Source organism: Limulus polyphemus, unplaced genomic scaffold (assembly GCF_000517525.1).
Source record: "Limulus polyphemus unplaced genomic scaffold, Limulus_polyphemus-2.1.2 Scaffold1691, whole genome shotgun sequence".
NCBI classification, from domain to species: Eukaryota; Metazoa; Arthropoda; class Merostomata; order Xiphosura; family Limulidae; genus Limulus; species Limulus polyphemus.
The window spans coordinates 20,879-40,354 of NW_013667301.1; the positions used below are offsets into that span (position 1 = coordinate 20,879).

The following is a 19,476-nucleotide window of genomic DNA, read 5'->3' on the forward strand; positions in this document are numbered from 1 at the left end:
ACATGAAAATCTTTAAGGAAGATGCACAAGAAAGATAGCTATCTGTGCAGAGATAAGTATCTATCAGATATACATTTAAAGGTAAGGAAAAAAGTTTATGCAGATAGTAAGCACTATTGCAGTCTCTTGTACCACTTAAAATAACTTTTGCATCCACTATAATCATATGTCATTGTGTAGTAATTGGAGGGGAATTATTAGGTGGTCAAGAAGTTAATGTCGCTTTTTTTAGATGAAAGAACCCGAACAACTTATATATCCAAACAACACATTTATCAAATGATCTCCATTCTTATCGATGATGCTTTTCCATCTTACAATCAGGTTGTTAATACCCTGGTTAAAGAAATCACTTGACTTTGAAGCAAAAAACATGTTGATGTCCTCTTTAACACCTTCCACATTTGCATACATTTTCTCATTAAGATGGTGTTGCAGTGAATGAAAAAGATGGTAATCTGATGGTGCCATATCTGGAGGAAATGGTGGGTGGGGGAGAACTTCCCAACCCAACTCCATAATCTTGTGTTGCGTCAAACATGCCACATGTGGACGTGTATTGTCGTGGAGAAGAAAAACACCTTTCCGATTGATGAGCGAAGGGGATTTCTGATGAAGGGCTTGATTTAAACGTTCCAGTTGCTGACTATAAATCTCTGCTGTGGATTGAGGAGTTTGAAATGAATTACTTCTTTGATGTCTCACCAAATGCAAAGCATCACTTTCTGTGGATGGAGTCCAGGTTTTGGGGTCGGAAGTGGTTTTTGTCTAGGACTGAGCCATTGTTTTTGGTGTTTAATATTTGCATAGAGAATCCATTTTTCATCACCGGTGACAATTCTGCCCAAAAATGGTTCATGCGCATTACGCACCAAAAGGGACAAAGCAACGTTCACACGTTGGAAACAATGATCATCAGAGAGTTTGTGAGGCACCCAAATACCTTCTTTATGGAGTTTTTCTATATTCCTTAGATGTTTACATATTGTTTCATGAGAGACATGCAATATCAGGGCCATTTCACAAGTGTGTTGACTTGGGTTAGACTCAACAAGCGTATTTTAAGCATCAATATCAATGCCAATATGCTGGTCCCTGCCATCACAGTTTTTAAGGCTAACGTCACCTGAATGAAATTTGCTGAACCATCGTTGACACTTACAAACGTTCAAAACATTTCCATAAACTTCTTTGATTTTCTCTTCTTGTATTCAAACAGCATTACATGCCAAATGTGTATGTTGTCATGTGCCATCACTATAAGTGATTAGAGTATACTAAACTTTACACATTGTATAGGCTACACTAAAGTGACATTAAGGCTGTTCATTTAACTATTATACGTGATGCACGTTTTTTGGGGGTGGTTAATGAAAGTGTTCCAAAACGCGACATTAATTTCTTGACAGCCTAATACATTACTATCTTAAGATGGTTAATAGCTTGGTTTTTTTGATTTTGCAAAATATTTTGAAAAAAGACCAAAAAACACTTGGTGTAGAACAATAGAAAATGATTTGAGAATTAACGACCTGGACAAAATAGAGGTTGAGGAATAGGCAAAAGACTGAATGCAGTGGAGAGCCTTCATATTTGCCCTACATACCACTTGAGGTCTGGAAAGGACTGATAATGATAGGCTATAATCATGTGACCTACAAAATACTTTTCTAGATTTTCTAGAATAGAATTCATAGATTTAAAAGACCAAGACTTCTATATATTGATAGGTCTTTCAAACTTTGGAACACAGAAGTGGCAAGTGTGCTCAATATGATTTTTGATTGTGTTACAGTTGGAACTACACACTGTTACATAAGTATTATTTGTAATTTTTAAATCACCATTGCCAATTTTGTTATTTCACATATTAAAAAGGTTTTTCATAGATAGCCTTTCAAAGCCCTTGACAATTGAATCTTCATTGAGTTTTTATGCTTTTGAGAGAATTGAGTTCTTATTGTTAAGATTTCATTTATAGTTTAATCTACATATTGTACCACCTTTTTTTGTTACTTTTTCAGGAAGTTCATATCTTTCATGTAATAATGAGATCAAAACTGAAAGCAATACTTCAAATAAATTTTAACCATCAACAAACTGGCAAATTATATATTCTGGTCATTGTTTATTTCATGTTACCATATTTGTATGCTACTGGAGACAACAGGTTTTTCTTAACAATTAAAAAGTTTTCTTATACAGCAAATTGATTTTGTTTAGATAATAAATTATATCTTGTGAAAGTTTTTTGTAGCATTAAAAAAAATATTCTGTCCCTCAGAACACACAAATGGGCAAAAGAGAAGGTTATTCAGATATTGTCATGAAAAATGAAGCATTTGAAATGTTCTACAAGGTAGGATAAGATATGTAAAACTTGTTATTTCTTCCTAAACTTTTATGATTTTGATATCGACTAAAAAATATGGTTTGTTATCCACTACACTGGGTTTGAAGGCTAAGTTACCAAAATGTTTGGAAAACCTCTTTCATCTTTATTGTAAAATTTTAATTGTCTAATTGTTCATAACCAAGTAGTTATTCATATAACTTTTTTACTTTTAATATGTATATTTCATGTGCATCATACCAAATACAAAACTTTTTTATAACAGTAACATTTTGTTTTAACACCTACTATTTGTGAAACTGATGAGATATTTCTTTAGGCACAGAAAATTGTTTCTGAGGATGAATGGGATACTTTTCTCTCATCACTTAAGGATACACTTCCAGTAACTTTCAGGATTACTGGATTCAAAGCGTAAGTACAAAAAAAGGTTTAGTATCTTGTTGAAGTACAAACTAGTTTTACTATGTACTTTGCTTCACAAAAAAATTCCCTGGAGAATTCAGCCAGACATGGCCAGGTGGTTAGGGTGCTTGATTCGCAATCTGAAGATCATAGATTCGACTTCTTGTCCCACCAAACATGCTCGCCCTTTCAGCCATGGGGTGTTATAAGTTATGGTCAATTCCACTATTCATTGGTAAAAGAGTAGACCAAGAGTTGGTGGTGGGTGATGAGGACTAACTGTCTTTCCTCTAGTCTTTCACTGATAAATTAAGGATGGTTAATGCAGATAGTCCCTGTGTTGTTGCTTTGCACAAAATCCAAACCAAACCCTGGAGAATTCCATGAACAAGTGCAACTACAAAAAAAATTATTGAGGACAAATGATGAATAGTATTGCCTCTTTCAAAGGTTAAAGTTATTTAAAAACTTTATTACATAAATCTCCTCATGTAAAGAGTTAAAAACTTATCCAGTTTTCAAGACATTTAGTCGTGTATCTTATCGTATTTATTTATGTGGCAGTAAGTCTGAATGCTTGTATTGCTAAAAACCTGGTTTTGATACTTGTGGTGGGCACAGCACAGATACTTCATTGTGTAGCTTTGTAATTAACAACAAACAAACAAACATACAAATTTATTTATGTGAAGATCTACTAATGATATATTTCTTCATTTGTAAAAAGAAATTCAGCATGTAAAATTTTTATCAACTTTATTATCTGGGTAAGTAAGTCCTGTTTCTGGAAACAAAAAATATCTTAATACCTTCATGGCAATGAAATCAGTAAATAAAATACATAAAGTTTTAGTCCTGATATTCTAAATAAAAAACACACTCAAATGCAGATTTGTTTGTCTACATCTTCCTTATTTAGTTTATTAAAGATTTCAAATCAGAGGCATACAAAAAATAACATTTTGAATCAACTTTTATTTGACACATGTTGCTGCCCAGGAGGCCTTTCATTCAATTCCAGAACTGGTCAGCTGAGCTAGCTATACATGATGGGAAATTAAAGTCTAAACAGAATGCTATTTTATATGTAGTATTGTATTGTATGAAGCAGTTAATGTTATGGTGTTAAAACACTAAGCATTGAAACCAGCAGGCCTAATCTTGATAAAAAGCACACTATATTGCAGAAAGACAGCGTTAATTATAATTTTTGATCATGTAATTGCAATATCTGTAGTATTCTGAAGTCACTTGAAGTGAAAATCAAACTATATTTCAATTTTTAATAACTGTGTTTTGTTATAAAGATTGTAATTTTTTTAGAAATCTTGCTAACTGCTAAAAGCATTATTACATAAGAATAAAAAATATGGTAAAATTATGAATCCATTTCACTATGATAACACAGGAATTGAAGAAATACAGAAATATAGTGACCTTTTTTTTTTATTTCTCTGTCTTTCTTATAATAGAAATTAAGGAAATGTGGTAAAAATATGCCCACACTTTGCTATGATAATAAATGAAAGAAATCTGACATTAAAGCCATATTTCTCCTCTCTGGGACTTGTGTGAAGTGTAAGAATTATAGAAATCTGATTTTTTTACTCTGTTTCTTTCTGCTAATGCAAGAATTCAGAAGATACAGTATCAATATAAAAATTAAAGTAACTCAAATTCAAATTGAGCATTTCTGCTTTATTGGAAATCAAATTTAAAGTTATACTGTTTCTAATATCTTACTGTGATTTGTTTTTATTTCAAATTTGTTTCTATTATTTGGAAAAAATTATAATGGACTGTCCAACAACTTAGATTTTTTAAAAAGCCAGTGAACTATTAAATTGTTTGTATTATTATTTAAGTTACATTTTTTGAGTTACTTTTAGCAAAGCATAAACTGAAAAAACACACTAAGGAGGAATATATCACTGCCATGAGTTTCAAAAGAGACAAGTTTTTATGAAGACACTGCTTCAAGAAGAAGAAATTTATGATGGAATGAATAATTTTATTACAGTATCTTATTTTGTACAGTAAATTATATATTTTTATTGTTCTCAGGCAAGCAAAAGCCCTGTTGAAGATCATCCAAAGCCAGTATTTCCATGAACTACTAGATGTAGAAGTAGAGGGAGAAAGAGTTGAATCTCCATTGAGCCTCTCATGGTACAGATATTATTTGTTCTCTATTTATATTGAAGTGTTTCTAGTTTAAAAATGGGACAGAAAATTGATGCTTGTTCAATGTATATTTCATAAAGTTTGTGATGTCAGAATCATACTACTGATAAAAAATTCTTTCTGATTAAGAAAATAATAAAATGCATAACTATTTATCAAGTTAGACTAGGAAATGTACTTATTTATGTAATTGTTGTGTTCTGTTGTAAAATCAGAAATTATTAGATTTATCGATTGAATGTTTTCTTTACCAAGTAAATTGAATCTAAGTAAAGGATCACTTTGATTTTAATTTTTTAGAAGTTTCTAATTGTAATTTTCTTTACTTTTACATAGGTATCCAGACAAACTAGCATGGCAGCTTAAAATTTCTCGTAAGATTATTCGGAAATCAGAAGAGTTTGAACGTTTGCATAGCTTCCTAATATCTGAAACTGAGAGTGTAAGATTTTACATTTGAATCTGTATTTGTATTTTTTATGCTAAAATGGGGGTTCAATTAAAATATTACTACTATTACATGACAAATATTCTAGAACATATTTTTATTATTATCTCATCATCAGTATCCTGAAATGACTGATTTAGGCACTTAAGATAGATAAGAACTTTACAATTCTTAATACACTTGTGCTGTATTAGGGCTAAGGAGAATATGTGAAACTAGTTTATCAAAAAAATTTTACCATAGAATCTGTGAGGGACAAGTTAATAAATATTGATTCTAATACAGTATGTTACCTCCTCTCAAATGTATAGCTATTATTGCTTAGTGCTGCCTCCTATATGCTGTCATTTTTTTGCATGCCACAAGCTTTGAACTCACACGTATCCACACGATCAACATAGTTCAACTGTCTCTAGCATGCAAATCATCATGCAACTTCTCCACCAATAGGAGTGTGACACACCCTCTTGATGCATGTGACTCCCTCTATTTGATTCTACCGAACTATCACTTCTCGTTAGGCAATGATTGAGTGCAGACATTTTTCACTTGTGCTCTTTTCACATGTTCATTTCTTTTCTTTTTTTTTGTGAAGTAGTGATTTACTTGATTTATTCATTTGTTACAATTAGTTTTTTCTGTTGTAGTGTACCACGATAACTTACCTTTGTTTATTGATTTTGTTTTCCTTATTTTCAACTTCTTTATGGTTTAAGATGGATTCCGAAGTTTTGGTATTACAACTTCTTATATTATTAGGACTATTTCATGTGCTTTTTTTTTCTTTCTAAATACGGTTTTTTTGGTTACCCATTGCACTGTATCTAGTGTTGGCATTCCTCCGGACTCTCCACTACATTTTTCTCCCGTGTTCTTCTAGTAAAGTATGAGAGTCCTTGTCACTTTCCAGTTCTAAGCTGCTGGGGTGGTGGACCTTAGAGGAGTCTTCCTAAACGTGTTTGTTTCCATTCAGTAGAGAGTGGGGCAGTGGTGTTTTGCTGGTGTACATGGCGTGCGATCCTCCAATTATGCTCTTCATCTCCATGCAGTGGGTCCTGGAGGTTGATGTTGTGCCAAGTATTTGTGTGGTTCAATCCAGATGGCGAGGTTGCTCATATTGTATCAATGCAGTCCACTTCCATGCAGTGGGACCCAGAGGTTGCTATTGCACTCTGGCCTTTGTGCAGCCTTATCCAGAGGATGTTGCTGCTTTGGAGTAGATCTGTCACATTGCAGTTCACCCCTTCAATTGGGATCCCTCATCCTACCATCACCTGGATGTCGGTTCCCAATTAGTAGTTTTGGATTAGAGCTCGACCAATCAACATAAATCCTCACACGTGTTGGTTATATTTCCTCTTGCTCACTCAATTTACCTCAGAATCTCCACCTCTGTTTGGTGGGCTCCAGAGGTTGATGTTGTGTCAAGCTTCTGTGCGGTTTTGTCTGGATGGTGAAGTTGGTATATGTTTCTAGAGGCGAGGTACTTCCATGCAGTGGTACCCTGAGGATGGTGTTGCGCTCCAGCTTCTGTGCAGTGTGGTCCTATCTGGAGGATGATGCTGATCAGAAAGATGGTTCTTCTTCTCATGCTCCACCTCGGGGTGTTTCACTGCCTTAGGCTGATGGTGTGTAGTAGGGCGCCAGTGTAATTGAGTTTGGGTTTGATGTGATCTGCGACATTGGCACATGTCTTATTACCATAATTTGGATGTTTGGTTCCCAGATATGTGGTTAGTTGTGGATTTGTGCACATGTGCCCATTTATTTGGTAGATCAGTTTGCACTGTGTATGCTTCCATTCTACTTAATTTGAGGTGAAGATGGTGTGGACCTTCCTCCTGCCATGGGTCAGAGGTTCTATTCCTGATGCTGCTTGGGTTTGAACTGGAGTTGACTGGCCACATATGGTCCATTGCACCCTAGCCACTTTACACTTTGGAGCACATTGATTTTAGCTTTCCCCACATTCCTGTCAGTAAATGGTTCTTCTACAGGATTAAGATTCTGGTATATTGTGGTTCAGATTCCAGTCAACTGGTTTTTCTCACTTTTTGGTTATGCTCTTCCCACTTTTTGCCAGTATATGTGACACTGATTTCTGCACTGGGGTCAGAGTATACCTGGTACAGAAGTGGTGCAGTCTCCCATGTGTGTTCCTCTCCCAATGTGGATCACATTTCGTGGATGTTCTTTGGATACTTTCAAAAGATACTTATTTCCAACCATCGCATTGGTCCCTTTGCCTGTTCATTGTGGGATTCTAGCTATGCATGTGAGAAGAGGTAATGTACCATATTGAAAGTTATAATTTTTTTTGTACTGAAAATAGATTTCCAATAGGTACTTACTTCTGCTCATACTTTCTCCACACTGAAAATTGGGGCTTTCATTTTTGCCTAATCTTGAAATGATAATTCAGTAGAATCGAATAGAGGGAATCACATGTGTCAGGAGGGTGTGTTCCACTCTTATTGGTGGAGGGTTGTCACATGGTGATTTGCATGCTAGATGAAGGGCAGGACTGAACAAGAATAGTTACACATGTGAGTGGAGGTAAGTACCTATTGGAAATCTATTTTCAATATAAGAAAATGATAACTTCTGTGAGGGACAAATTATTAAAATCATTATCTATATATATAATAGCCAAGTGTCTATCTGTGTGTGTCATGTTCTGTTTCTCTTGAAAAGTTAACCATAGAAAAATAAATATATATCAAAATGCTACTTTTCAAGAATACATTGCAAGAAATTATTAATTTTTTGTAATTCCTAAAATTTCATATCCATATCAACATCAATCCACCAATCTTCATATGTGCTGAACAGTCAGTCTGAGAAAAAAAGAACAAAAATGCTTCTTTTTGTGAGGGAATTTCATGAAAAACATGAGAATTCTTTTGTCGACTGATTGAAAGAAATATTTCAAAAATAGGAACATGAACAGAATAAATGCATAAAGAGAGGAATTTGTTTGAGTATATATATTTATTGTTGTTTGTTTTATATATACTTTTTTTTTTCATGTCAATATTATATACATGCCTGATTTTACTGTACTGTGTTTAATCAATTGGATTGAATATCTCCATTGACACTTCTTATTGAAATGTCAAGTATAAATAAGTGCCCACTTTAGTAGCAGTCTTTTCTTGCACTCAGTAAAATGACAAGAAATGGAATGGTGACATCCAACAGAAAAACTCCTGCTGCTTTGTAGCGAACTCAAACATTTTTGCCTACAATGCATTGCAGTCAGTCTCATTTATTTGCATAAAAACGAAAGCAATGCAATTTTCGTTATTGGAATAATACATGGAATAACAAAAGATGGTTTTAAACAGCCCACTAGACAATCATATTGCATATACACTCTGATCCAAACTTTAAATTGAATGCACATTTTATATTTATTCATCATTATTTTTAGAACAATTTCAGTTGAATTGTTTCAGTGGACATCTGCTAGTTGTAGTGATTCAGTGAGGAACAAATTATTATAATCACAGGGGACAAAATATTTTGGTGGATTTGATTAGCAGAAACTGCTAATCAATATTGAATTTGATTAGAAATTAGCTAATATTGCTCAGCATTTTTATAACATTCATCATTTTAACACGTTACAGCAACTAAGTCCAGCACTAAAAGTCTTAACTCTTTGTAAAGACATCCACTGATGAAAAATAGGTAAATGGTATGTTTGTTATTCTAATAACACTTTTATTCAGCTTCAAATCCTGATATTTAATTGTACCATTCATTGCATTTAATGAATGAAATAGTTACTGATGTATAAAGTAAAACTTCAAAACTACAAGAAATACCAAAAGTTCAGTTGTCACAAAATAATGCAACAATTGATTAACCAGAGAAAGAAGTGACATGAAGATGTTGCAACTGAACAAGATTGCCACAAATTATTTTTCAAATTAATCTAGTTTTTTTATTTTTTTTGTTGAGACCTCATCACTGTCTTTGCAACATGCTCTTATTGGTTTTTTGAAGAAGAAAATGTGGATGACTTTTCAGCAGTAATTATGTTTCTTGCCATGGGCATCCCTTACTGTGCATGTCACAAGGTTTTTAGTGAGTTACATTCAAAATTTAATTAAACTACTCTTTGTTTGTTCATGTTATACCAATTAGTATTGCATAAAATCATAGAGAATAATCCATATTTTAATAATATACAAGATTTAACTTTTTAATTTTATAAGACAATGTTATAATAAATCCTGAATTTCCCCTAGTGTGAGAAATGTGACATTTTTTCTTTAAGCATCCCTTATTTATCACTCCTTCAAGAAGTATGAAATTTAACGTAAATTACTTGTTATAGTATTGTCATTGCTTAGATAAAGTGTAATTTTCATAGCCTTCAATTTTGTTTGGTTACAGAGTCATCAAATAGAAAATCAGACCCCCTCTTGCTACACCCACCTGTCACATCCTCTTTTTCAGGATTTTCTCTCTTACATTTAATACTATATTATTTTTAACCAATAGAAAGCCACGGTTTTCATCTATCAAATGATGGATGATATTACATTGTTTTCTGTACAGAAAAATGTTAATTTATCTTCCAATACAAGATTTGTTCCCACGAGAAATGCATCAACTAACTTTGATGAATTTGTAATGGCTCTTGTCACATAGATTGAAAGCCAGAAAAATTGTGATAGTTATGGGATATTGTCTGCTTTTTGCATGTTATTATTCTATGTTCTTTTATACATTATGTAAGCCCCCCAGTGGCACAGCAGTATCCTGCGGACTTACAATGCTAGAAACTGGGTTTTGGTATCCGTGATGGGTAGAGCACAGATAGCCCTTTGAGTAGTTTTGTGCTTAACTCCAAACAAACAAACAAAATATTATGTAATTAGATAAAAATTATTTAATGCACCACTACCATTAGTATAAAAAAAGTAGGGTTAAGTGTCATTGACAGTTGATAGCAAAAAAAAGCTTCCTGTAGCTCGTAGGTAATACAATTTGATAGCATAATGTGAATCGCACGTTCTCCAAGTGATTTACAACTTATATAATAATGGCACGAATAGTACTAGTAGTTAGACATGGTTCAAAGGGCAATAAACGATAAAATGTAAGTATGAATAGATGTATACTGTTACGAGTTTAAAGCTACTTAGGATAAACAAATGTAGTTTTGTGTTATAATATGAAGTCATTTTAGAATGAAAAAAAGATAATTTAGATTTTTTTTTGTGCTGGTTATGAGTCGGTCAAATTGATCAACCTTGTTTAGAGTTAGAGTACAGAAAATAATACTGAAAAAATATAAAGTTTTACTGAAAAAATAACGTCTGAAATGTATTTAGGAGGTTTTAGAGATTATGTAAGTGACATTTGAGATTTTTGAGATGAAGAATATTTTTAATCTTAACATGAAAATCATTTTGCACTCAGACTGGTCTAAAAAAGATTTGATATCTTTACAGATAAATCTTTAGTAAAAATATTTCATTAAAAAGCTGATTTTTTGTGTACAAACGATTTGTAATATTTATTGAAATTCCACTAAATTTTGTGAAGATACACATATTGTATGAAAAGTTATAGTATTAAAACTATATACAAGTAAAGATAGTCATGTGGTCAATCCTTCGGATCGAGCCTGTATTGACAGTTCGTAACCGGGCCAGTGCTAAATGTGCAATGCATGTACTGTACATATGTAGTCTAGTCTAGTTGGTTAGGCTGGGGGGTGCCGAACGGGCATATTCCAAACATCATGAACAGACTACTACAAACTGTATGTGTAGGTGAAATATGCATGACGAGGTATGAAAATACTGTATGTGCCATTTGGTAGGAATTTCTGAGAAATGAACATCGGCTTTGGTATATCAAGCTGAAATGTTACGGAGGTTGTTGGAGGTCTTGAAGACAACGTACAAGAGAAAGGAATGATCCATACATTTGCCACTGACTGTAGATAACAAAACGTTTGCCTTACAATCTATGCTAATGAGAAAACTTACTGTAGTTAAAAAAAAACTTGTGCCTGAGAACCTATGTTGATAAGAAATCTAACTGTACATAATAAATTTTGTGTATAGCAACTTATGTTGAGCAAAAACCTGACTGTAGATAATAAAACTTGTTTTACATGATCCAGATAAGCTAAGACATTTTTCTCAAAAAGAAAAATCTCTATAAATTAAGGTTGTTACAATTATGTAAATGTTACATGAAAAAAAATGTAATTATATATACATATATACACACACACACACACACACACATATATATATATATTGATTCAGGGAACAAAATATCTTGGTTTGCATCACAACTTGCAAATCAAAACCCCAGTTGTAAGTCCTCTTTGCTTAGCATCAGTGGTATGTCTGCAGACTTATACTGCTAGAAACGAAGTTTTGATACCCATAGTACAAACAAATTGCTAAACAGTTATCACACTTATGTTCAGTTTCATTTGAATTTTTGGTACACATTCATGTAACTTGAAGTATTTTTCTTAACTGTTTTTTAGAACTTTGTCAATTATTATTTTATACTTTTCAGGGAAATATAAGTAGGCAAGAAGCTGTCAGCATGATTCCACCTCTTTTATTAGATATCAAACCTCATCATAAGGTTAGATTTTTGTTTGTCTTTTAGAAATTAAAAGTTCTATTTTTTTTGCATATAATCATTCAACAAAACTATAGTAGTGTTCTATATAATTCATACTAAATATAAAAAAATAACATAATCATGTTTTAGTCAACCAAACTGTAACTATGCTTTGTATACTAAAGGACTGGTTTTTACCTAGCTGTAAACAGTGTCTGAGTGTGTGTGTATATATCTTAAATGTTTTAAGAAGTTTGAGTTAAATCACAATTCTCTAAGACTAAATCTCATTTAGGGAGAAAAATCATTAATACTTTCTTCTAAGTTGATGAAAAGTCAAATGACATTGTAAGGCAGTTATCCTGATGTAAGACACTTTCCAGATACATTACAATTATAATAAACAATTTGTTAATGTGATTATCTTACCAAGGTCTTTGTTTATGTGATAGTGATTAAATATTTACACATCAGGAAGGGTAGATCAAGGCTAGTATAAAAGTAGAAGTTTATATTTCAGGGTCATGTCAAACAATTGGACATTATAAGTAAGGTCCATCTAGAGGTTATACATGAAAATTAGGTAGAATAAGGGGAACTGTCGACCAGGATTATGTGGAACAGTATAACTTTGTCGGTCAGGATCATGTAGGACAGAAATTATGTAAGTGAAGGTCTGAGGAATGAGTGGAGATATATAGGTCAGGGGTTATTGAGAACAGCAGAGCTATATCTCATCTTAACAAAGAACAGTAGTACTGTATAAATCAGAGTAATATAGAGCATGGAACAGGTCATGGTTATGTGCAAACAGTACAACTATAAATCAGAGTAATGTAGAACATGGAATTGATCAAGGTTATGTAAAAACAATATAGGTGTAAATCAGAGTACTATAACAGATAAAATAGGTCAACATTATGTAAAACTGGCAATTGTATATTAGAGTAATGTAGAACATGGAATAAGTCAAGTTTATGGAATTGTATAAACACAGGCAAATAAAACAGTGAAATTGTATAAACAAGGTTGTATTAAGCAATGAAACTATAAATTATGAACATGTAGAACAATGGAACTATAAATTAGGGTTATGTAGAACTGAGTTCTTATAGGTCAGGATCATATAGAACATTGGAACTGTATAAATTAGGATAAGTAAAAGAATGGGGCATTTTTAATCATGATTACATGAACATGCCATATTTTAAAATGTCTAAAAGACTCAAACGATCGATGCTATTTAGCACACAGTTAAACTCTTTATTCTAAGACTGATTAATGGTCTCAGAACAATAATTTTAATTGTGTGCTAAATAACTGATCATTTGAGTCATTTAGATATCTTAAATATTTACATAAGTACCTTGAATTTTAACCTTTTAATATACTATATTTTATTAATTTATCCAACAGTAGGTTTGAATTTGCTTTTTCATTTAGATATTAGATATGTGTGCTGCTCCAGGTTCAAAGACAGCTCAGATCATTGAAATGCTACACAAAGAAGAAACTGGAATTCCAGGTATTGCTGTGGTGAATTTTTATGTTTAGTTCTAAAACGTACATTTTCAGTAGTTTATGAAGTGTTTTCTTTGAGATTTATATTTGAAGGATAAAAAAAAAATATTCTGCTTTGTGTTATACTTCTAATAGGTGGAGTTGTTGTAGCTAATGACATGGACAACAAACGTTGCTACATGTTAGTTCACCAAGCCAAGCGCCTCCACAGTCCATGCTGTATAGTAACCAATCATGATGCTTCACAGATGCCAAACTTGAGAGTAAAAACAGTAGGTATTTTAACTACAGTATTTCTGGTGCAGGAAATACATTTAAAAGACTAATGTCAAAATGGGGTGTACTTAAAATGTTGATGAATAATCAGCCATAGGTGTATACTGTTTTTGGAATTCATTTATTTGGAATAAGTTTACGTTTGTGTTCTTCTTTCTTCCAAAAAATTGTATCCAGTAAAATACTTCTACAATTCACAAAACTTCATGAAGTAAGTTTGTAATTTTGGCTGTTTCATCTATTGTTGGATCAACATTGCATACTATGTGAATGTTATACTTACTCTCCACTTATCCTAATTTTAACATTGTGATTTTAGTTTGGCTATTGAAAGATTTGTTTTTGGTTTGTTGACCTACACTTATACATATGTATTTTAGTTAGAAGTTTTACTTTTGTGTTTGTGTATTAGAGACAGATAATAAATTTTAATTGATAAACAACTTCATACAGGTAAACCAACAGTGATGGGGATAACAGTAGGAGCTCTGTAGTATTTTATGTTAAACTGTATTTTTTAATAATCTCACCAAGAATGATCTAGGGTATAATTTGTTTTATAAACTGTGTGCAAACAAAAGATGATCTGATTAGCTTAGAATAACATGATTTTTGTGCTCTTGATCACAAGTTTTATAACTTTTATTCAGGCACTATAAAGAAGTTTTACATCAAGTGTTTATATACCACTGTGGTAGTTTTGGGGCAGCTTTAAAGTAAGATTCAATTTTTTAGTTGTGTGTGTGTGTGTGTGTGGGAGGTTGCTGGTATAAATTTATGAATGAGTGGTATAATACTGTGCTGCTCCTACATAATGCCATAATGGGAAAAGAACAGATTTGAAATGGATATTTCACTGTTTTTCCAGTGCTACGACAATGGTAATACTGTTCTTGATAAACCAGACTTTAAAAAAAATCATGAACCCCCTCAAACAGGATTTTTTTGTATGTATGTATATTAATACATGTATATACTTGAATTAAGTTAAAGTTGTGTTCACAGAAGTTTCTTTTTATACATTTTTTGTTTGATTGGAAATGTTTTATAATTGAATAAAAATATTTAGTTTTAAGAATTTAAAAGTCTCTATAAAATTTATTTTTCTTAGCCAACAGGCAAAACAGAAGTTTTGAAATACAACAGAATTCTCTGTGATGTACCTTGTAGGTGAGTTCGTTTATTTATATATATTTCTTTGTATGAAGGACAGTCTTTAATTTTTAATAATTGTTTTCTTATTATTATATCTTAATTCAGCAAGGTTTAGTTTAACCAAGTATTTACCTTATGGTTGCTAAGAAAATATCTAAACTCTTTTCAATTTTCTTATCACTGGTAGAGTCTAGTTAACATAGCTGTCTCAAGTATGTAATAAAAACTATAGACAGTACTAAACAGAATCTTATCATTTGGAATTAAATGTCAATTTTGTAACCATTGAGAGATATTTCAATAAATAGATCATGAAATTATGCTAGTAATATTTCTAGCTTCTGAAAAACAAAAACAAATTGTAGGATTGAGTGATTCTGCTTTCCGTTTAAGATCGCATTGCTAAACTATCCTATTCCACATGAATGTACTCCCTTTAATGTTCTGCCATGTCTGGTCCTCCTGATCATGTTGATACCTGGCTCAGATGTGGTGCGATACCCCTCTTCAGATCATCTGATCTGTTCCTCTCATTTTGGGGGTGTCCTCCAGATGCTTCAAGGGGATACACCTGTGCTTCCTTTGCACCGGTTCCTTCTCTATTTCAATGTGATATTCAAGCTAATCTTATGAGCAGAGGGGGAGTATCTTATTGGAAGTTATAATTTTCACAAATAAAAATGTATTTCCGTTTTCTCACACTTCCCAGCCTTCCGGTGCTCATGTCATATGCCAAATTTTGAAGTCATAGTTCGGTAGTGACACATAGAGGGAGTCGCATAGTAGTGCTCTCCTATTGGTGGAGAGGTGATGCATGATGATTTGAATGAGAGATATGTTGGAACTTTGAATTCCAATAGAGGGTGGATGATGGCTTGTGCCATGCATTTCTGAAAAAGTTTGCATATAGAGGGCAGCACAAAATGAGAAAAGCTAATCTTGTGAGCGGAGGGAAATACCTATCAGAAATACATTTTCATTTAGGAAAATTATGACTTTTAATAAAATTATACATATCTAAAGGGTTAAGAAAACAAAGGAACTGATTATAAACAGAGCTCTCTATAATTTACTAATCTCCCTCAATAAACAATATTTTTTCAAGATAAATTTAATATGCAGAGTTCAGTATAAAATTTGTACGTATTTAATAACTTTATCTAAAAATTTAATACTCATATTAAGTTTTAGCAAAATGAGATAAGAGGAAATTAAATTTTATTTTTCTGTAAGGTAATGAAAATGATACATTTATCAGTTTAATTCAAAATTGCACAACTTGTGATCAGAACCTCTTGTAACTAATGTCAGTTTGAGCTTAGTGTTTTAACACCTAAGATTTCTAATCTACTTTTGGTTTTTAATGTGTGATTAGAAAGATTTTATAATGTTCTGTTCTTGATAATTTTGTACTTTTTATCCTTAATAACTGAATAAAAAATGTAATCTCATATTAAAAACAGCTGAATGTAAAAGTTTTGGTAATTTTTTAAAATAACTAGGCAAGAACTGTCATCATGACATATGCAACGATTTGTACAGTTACAATGTTTGCCACCACTTGTATTGGAGGCTGGGCATTGTCTAGTGGTTAGCATTATGGACTGTTGACCTGAGGGTTCATGATTTGCATTCTGTTACGAGAAAAAAAAATTGTGCTCTGCACTTTGTGGTTGTAGGTGCTTTATAACAGATTATCATTTCATTATTTGATTAGAATAGCCCAAGTGTTGGTAGTGGATACTCATGACTAACTGCCTTCCTACTAGTTTATCTGTTCAAACTTAGGGACAGTAGATCAAATAGTCCTTGTGTAGCTTTGCTCAAATGTATGAAACAAATAGTTATTAAATAATGAAGGTAATGTTAGAAGTAATTTTTTTGTTGTATTCAAGAATGAAAAATAGGATAAAATTTTGTTTTCAATCCCTTAAGTGGTGATGGAACATTAAGAAAAAACATTGACATTTGGAGAAAATGGAACGTTGCTCACGGGAACAACTTAAATGGGTAGGCATTATTTTTTGTTTCAGTTTTGGTTCATTGATCATCATTTGTAGTTTTGTTAATTTGCCTATCAGTTTCTGTCTTAGGAAGCTAGTGACGCAAGTTTTAGTTTTATGAGTTACCAATTCTTATAATCATATTAATAAAAATTACGAATATCGTTGTTTTATAATGATGTTTAAACAGTTTGGCTCTATGGAGGTATAAGACAAGTTTGTAAATTTTGTAGCTGCTTCAATTTGTCCATAGTTTAAATGTCAGGTTCAAATCCATATAGTTACTTGAAAGAATTTTCTGCACTTTAAAGCTGTGGTTGTGTTATAAGAGTGACAGTCAGTTTCTTATCATGGGTGGTAGAGTGCTGTTGACTGGCAACCTTCCTTACCTCTGGTCAGTAGCTGAAATTTAGGAATAATTATTTTAAATCTAATATTAATTAAAAAAAAAAAAGAATCTTGTTCATGGTACTTTGTAGTTGTCAGTGTTTTTATTTGGCTTACTCAGTATGCTACTAATACTATCAAAGAGCAGTATAAATACTTAGCATGTGTATATCACACTTTCATTGCTCAAAATACATAATATCTTTTTACTTCAGTTATTAATATGGTACAAAGTCCTGGCATGGCCTAGTGGTTAGGGAGGTCAACTCACAATCTCCAGGTTGTGGGTTCAAAATCACTTCAATGAACATACTCATCCTTTCAGCCATGGGAGTGTTATAATGTGATGGTCAATCCCACTGTTTGTTGGTAAAAAAGTAGCCCAAGAGTTGGTGGTGTTGACCAACTGTATTCCCTCTAGTCTATCACTGCTAAATTAAGGATAGCTTGTTCAGGTAGCCCTCAAGTAGTTTTGCATGAAATTCAAAACAAACCAAAACTATGATACAAAATGATCAAGAAAATAATATCATAGTAAGTTCATTTAATTTCTGAGGAAACTGATAATTGTTGTGTATGAATCTCAGACAGATAATTGTGACACACACACACACATACACCAGTTAAATGGATTTACATTAATGTCACATGTTCATGCAGTACTGATTACACACACACACACACACACCAGTTAAATGAATTTGCATTAATGTCACATGTTCTTGCAGTACTGATTAAACAAACAGAGAAGTGGGATGAGGTTTTTTTTTTTTACTAATTTTTGTGCTTAGGTTTTATATTGGGTATGTGTGTACACTACACACATACACAGCAATATGTATATCTAAAAAGTAAGCATTCGAAATACATATTTATAGAACTGTGAAAGTTACTTTAGTCTAAATATTTTTTTTTGTTCATATATTTAAAGCCAGACTGCTGCAAACATATCTATCTAGTGTCAAATTAAAATAGTTCAATTGGATACTATTTATAAATTCTTTGTATATATATATTTTCAGATAACTAATTAAATAACAATATTTCTCTGATAAAATAAAAAAATGGTAATTTACATATCACATTGTCTAAGCATTTCTGTAAGTGAATATTTTACTAAAAATGATAAAATAACCTGAAGCTTGTTTAAAAAAGTTCTTACTAATACAATAATGTTCCATATTGTAATACAGTAATTGGCTACTTCCCTGCAGGGTCAGGCTAAAACATTACTTACATGTATTTCTGACATAGTTATTTTATTTTTGTTTATGAATTCATTACCAGACTGTTATTGTCATTTTCCAAAATTCATAAACATTATATCCAATATAAGCACAGCTGAAATACATTAGTTTAGCATAGTATCATGCTTTGCATAATTCTGCTTATTTCTCTATTCCACATAAGGTATTGTTATTATGTAAGTAAAATGTGTTATGTAAATCTCAATATTTTCATTGATAATTGAAAATAAAAATGATTGGTTGATTCATTGTGCTTTCAACTATTATGCAAAACATAGATGAAAAATAAATAATTTCTGTTATTTAGACTTGACCAAATGTTTTTTGTTCTCTGTTAAAAATTTGCATTGAATATAGAGGCCTCTATGAATCTGCATGCCTGCAGACTTAATTTATATGTACATCCTTGACAGGTTTCCTTCTGTCTTTTAGCTTTTTATATAAAAGTTACCGGGTCTCTGTAACTATTGGAAACTCTGGTAAATTCTGTAAATGAGCAGAGACATAGCATTCATATAGGCTTATAGGCAAATAAAAAGTGAAATTGAAGCAAAGTTTTTTAAATTTACATTACACAGGCCTAACTTTGCCACTGATGTGTGTGGTAAAATTTTGTGCTTTTTTTGTATATCTTGTGAAGTGAAAATTGTAAGTGTCAGTTTCAGTCTAGAATGTTATGTATCAATATTTCTTCCAGTAAATGATTGTTACTTAACAACAACATCTCAGGATGATATTGCTACCACTTGGTGTATCTTAATTCTCCATTTACACAGGCGAAGATATAGGCAACATGTACATACTGTATATATCTGAATGTTATTTCACAATATCGTCCTTGAATAGTACTGCTACATCTTGATGTATCTTAGTTTTCCATTTACACAG

General features: G+C 32.2%; 1 protein-coding gene across 4 annotated transcripts in view; it reads left to right on the forward strand.

Annotated features, from left to right (window-relative positions):
- The window catches only part of LOC106464573 (tRNA (cytosine(34)-C(5))-methyltransferase-like), a 52,674-nt gene that overhangs the window by 11,301 nt on the left and 21,897 nt on the right, over positions 1 to 19,476 (forward strand). For all 4 annotated transcript variants that reach the window (XM_022392308.1, XM_013924725.2, XM_022392309.1 and 1 more), the window contains exons 3-11: positions 2,285 to 2,359; positions 2,673 to 2,767; positions 4,823 to 4,927; positions 5,279 to 5,384; positions 11,949 to 12,020; positions 13,443 to 13,524; positions 13,656 to 13,792; positions 14,908 to 14,966; positions 16,887 to 16,961. In XM_022392308.1, the coding sequence (XP_022248016.1) occupies positions 2,285 to 2,359; positions 2,673 to 2,767; positions 4,823 to 4,927; positions 5,279 to 5,384; positions 11,949 to 12,020; positions 13,443 to 13,524; positions 13,656 to 13,792; positions 14,908 to 14,966; positions 16,887 to 16,961 (806 nt within the window). The remainder of the gene's footprint in view (positions 1 to 2,284; positions 2,360 to 2,672; positions 2,768 to 4,822; positions 4,928 to 5,278; positions 5,385 to 11,948; positions 12,021 to 13,442; positions 13,525 to 13,655; positions 13,793 to 14,907; positions 14,967 to 16,886; positions 16,962 to 19,476) is intronic.